Here is a 3,810-nt window from a genome sequence, read left to right as displayed (position 1 = left end):
GGGTCGTCTGGAGCCACAGAGAGCTGAGCCAGGCTCCAGGGCCGGCCCAGGAGGGAGCGGGGAGAGGTCTCAGGAGGAGCATGGAGGGGAAGCAAAAGCAGGTGCTGAGAGCCAACAAGGGCAGGGTGCTGAGTCCAAGCAGAAGCAAGGGGTGGCTGTGAGGGCAGGCAGTGGAGCGGGACAGGCTGGCGGGACAGCGTGGAGATGGGGACATAGGGACAAGAGAAAAGGACAAAGTTTAGGAAGGGTTAACATGGCTGGCAGGCGTGGGAGAGGCAAGGGTGACACTGATGCACAGAGGGACGCTCTGCGATGGTGGAAGAGGGAGGACGACCACTGAAAATGCTGAAAACCGTGAGCCCCAGGAGCTCTGCTGGGAGTTGGGCCACTAATACTCACAAAACCGATTTCTTCTTGGTCTCCTTTTGGCCTGGGGAACAGGACATCTTGGCCACAAGCAGGAACATGACCCCATTCATCTGAAAGTGTTGGCACCGATTAGAAGCTGTGCCAAGGGCCAGCTCCGATCTGACATCCCCAGCGCAGAGCGGGGGCAGACTCTGCCGGGCCCCTGCGAACGTCCCCTCCTTTCCCCTTCATGCCCAAGCCATGGCCTCCCCCAAGTTTGGCTGGAGCAAGGAGGGACAGAGAGAGGGCTTCTGACCGAGGAAGGAGAATACAGAGAAGGGGGCAGGCAGTGGGCAGCGGAGGAAAGGGGCAAGTGCCCGTGGTGCGGAGAAGGGAGGCTGGAGAGGGCTGTGGGTGAAACAGGACAGGGTTTTACCACAATGACGACAGTAATGGGGCCTGCAAAGCTCCAGACCAGCTTATCATGAATGGAAATCCAGCAGAAGTCAGGGTTCCCGTAGCCCTCAGGATCCAGGCCAACGGCCAGCCCTGCAGGAGGAAAGGAGAGTCAGGTCCCGACCAAACCGTGTCCGTCCCATCCCAGCACCGAGGGCCGTGCAGGGGCTCTGCTGCTGCTCCTCGCCTTGGGCACAGCGGGGGAACAGCCAGGCCCGCCAGCCCCAGCCTCAGGTCTTTATGTCATCCTCTCCAGGCATCCCTGTCACAGCTCAGCCCATTCACTGCCAGCACCAGGTCACCCGCACATGCAGGCTCAGGCAACCAGGAGACGGCAACCGCAAGCCCCGGGACAGCAGGAGCCCTGCGCCCATCGAGCGAGCCACGGGGAGATGAGCCGAGGGATTCCTTCTCCCCAGGAGGCAAGGCGACAGCCCTTGACACACGTCCCCCAGCTGGACAACGCAGAGCTGCTGGAGAAGCCACTCTTACCGGTGATGATGGCGGGCACTCCCCAGCCGATGGCGTAGTAGAAGCGCATGGCCCCGAAGTTGACATTGCGGGCTTCGGTCTGCATGCGGTAGATGTGGAGGCCCTGGACGAAGAGCCAGGCAAAGGTGGAGAGGAAGAAGCAGTGGAGGAGGATGGCAATCACAGTGCAAAGAAACTGGGGAGACAAAAGCCTTTCAGAGAGGGTCCCTGCTGTGCCAATGCTAACTGCATCACCCGTGCCTCACCCCCACAGGCGTGCTCGTTCAAGCCCACAGACCTGGTTCTCGGTGCGGTTGATGCCCAGGAGGAAGAGCAGCTCGGAGAAGAAGAGGGTGACTGATATGTTGGAGTGGATGCCACGTGTGTTGGACTTGAGGCCTTTGAGGCAGGTCAGGAAGGAGAAGGTCAGCAGCAGGGCCACCAAGGAGAGAGACACCAAGGAATATGTGACAATTGCCAGCGTCTCCAGGTCACCTTCCAGTTGCTGCAGCAGCAGAGTACCAAAGGCAAATGGGAGTTAGGGGGAGATGTGGAAAGCCTGCTGAGCTCTCAACCTCTGCTTGCATCCCACAGGGAATCTTCTGCCTACGCCTGCTTATCCTGGGGCCCGGTGGCTAACAGCCCCCCGACCCCCACAGCCCCGCAGGCCAAGGTTACCTCTCGGTGCGAGCTGTCCATCAGAACCCCAAAGGTGCCAAACTGGGAGCACTGGCAGTGGACGTGTGTGGTATTTCGGTACACGAGCTCACAGTCCCTGGCTGTCCAGAAGCCAGAGGGGTTGGTCCTGCAGCCACCAAAAAGCAGAGCACGTTTAGGAGAGAAGACAGATGAGCGTGGTGCACGGGGAAGGAACCGCAGAGGGGTGGGGGGATTGCCAAGGCTTCTCTACCAGCAGATACAACCACACTCCCCCAGCTGAGGTACCAGTGCCAGAGCCCTGCAGTGACCCTGAGAATGAACCCTCCAGGAGAGAGCAGAAACCCCAACATCCCAGTGTTGTCCAGGCACGCAGCCTGTCACGGCCAGGGAGACTTGGGGAAGGAGGAGATGCCTGGGGAAAGCAGCTCAAAGAGCTCAAAGCCCAGCCGTGCTCGACTCACGGGTTGGAGTGGTTCCACTGGACACAGAGAGGTTTGCTCCTGTTGGCTGTCTCCAGCAGGTGAAATTCCAGCACGAGAGGGGTGTCGAGGGGCCCCCGCAGGAAGGTGTGATTGCTGAACACAGACACACTCACAATGGGGGAGTTCATCACGGGATTCTTGGGTAGCCTGCAAGGAGCAATGGAGCTCTGCCACCACTGTGCCTGGCAGCTGCGCTCCTCCGGGGACCTCCTGGACACCCTGTGCTGGCATCTCAGAAGGAACAGCTCTGCCCAGCCCAAGGGGTTGGGAAACATGGGCAGAGCAACGCCAAGGTGGGGAACAGGCAGAGCACCGCAGCACCGTCTGTCTGAGAACCAAATCCGAGCCATTGCAGACTCAGCATCTGCCAGAGGGAGCGGGGCAGTGTCCAGCCAGCCTCTCTCCACCGGTGCTTGCGGAGGGCAAAGAGGCGCAGGACGTACCTGACGCTGCGGCGATCCACCTGGTAACGTGCGGGCAGCAGCCCCCCCAGGGTGCGGTACATGATGAGGATGATCACAGTGAGAGCGGGTTCGGGCTCTGGCAACGCCTGCCTCGGGGAGGAGTTCTCCACAGTGTAGTTCCCTTCGCCCCCAGCCAGCGTGGGCATGGCTGTGGGGACAGCTGAGGCACACAGAGGAGTGGTGAGAACAGACACACACATCAGGAGCTGCTGGGATGTGAGGAAGTCAGAAGCTCTGAGCTCTCAGGGGTGACCTGCAGACCTCTGGTAGAGACAGGTCTCAGCAGGGGTAGAGGCAGACCAGAAGACTTTTAAAGGTCCCTTCCAACCCAAATCTTTCTATGATTCTACATCTTCCCTGCCACCCACCCTTGAGCGATGCTCACATGCTCACCTTCAGCTTTTGGGGGGCTCAGCACCGACAGCGGCAGCACCACGTGGGTGTGGGGGTCCCAGGCGGGCTGGCCCCGGAAGAGGCTGCTGTGGTAGCGAGGGTAGCGCCGGCGGATGTGCGAGTGGTTCTCCATGCGATCGATGCTCAGCACTGCAGAGGAACAGGGGAGTGAAAGTCAGCCCTACGATGGCCACCTGGAGAGCAACCATGCTCCCCGGGTTTGGAGTCACTGCAAAGGGACTGCATGAGCCACAGGCTGGGCTGTGGATATGTCGCGTGTTTGGGCACGACATGAAATCCCAGCTCCCACAGTGCTCCTTCCCAGCCCAGATCCTTGCTCTGCCATAGGGCAGACCACGGAGGCCAGCTGCTTTTTCACTAGAGACTGGGAGGTAACTGGGAGGAGGCAGCACTCGGGTGGATCTGCTGCCTCTTGGTAGTGCGTCAGGCGCTCCAGGCAGGAATGGGACTAGGGCATCTCTCACAAACACCTCCCAAGGTTTGAGAGAGCCACCGAGGACATCACCAGCACCACC

At 60.3% G+C, this 3,810-nt stretch overlaps 1 protein-coding gene across 1 annotated transcript in view; it reads right to left on the bottom strand.

Moving 5' to 3' along the window:
* The window catches only part of LOC104462604 (cadherin EGF LAG seven-pass G-type receptor 3-like), a gene marked incomplete at its 5' end in the record, with an annotated part of 18,321 nt that overhangs the window by 4,842 nt on the left and 9,669 nt on the right, over positions 1–3,810 (bottom strand). Inside the window, 8 exons of the mRNA XM_010074602.1 lie at positions 400–479; positions 785–897; positions 1,297–1,471; positions 1,574–1,780; positions 1,954–2,080; positions 2,397–2,564; positions 2,861–3,029; positions 3,275–3,424. Of these exons, the coding sequence (XP_010072904.1) occupies positions 400–479; positions 785–897; positions 1,297–1,471; positions 1,574–1,780; positions 1,954–2,080; positions 2,397–2,564; positions 2,861–3,029; positions 3,275–3,424 (1,189 nt within the window). The remainder of the gene's footprint in view (positions 1–399; positions 480–784; positions 898–1,296; positions 1,472–1,573; positions 1,781–1,953; positions 2,081–2,396; positions 2,565–2,860; positions 3,030–3,274; positions 3,425–3,810) is intronic.

This window comes from Pterocles gutturalis, unplaced genomic scaffold (assembly GCF_000699245.1).
Source record: "Pterocles gutturalis isolate BGI_N339 unplaced genomic scaffold, ASM69924v1 scaffold28387, whole genome shotgun sequence".
Taxonomy (NCBI): domain Eukaryota; kingdom Metazoa; phylum Chordata; class Aves; order Pterocliformes; family Pteroclidae; genus Pterocles; species Pterocles gutturalis.
This window is presented reverse-complemented; position numbering and strand designations above follow the sequence as displayed.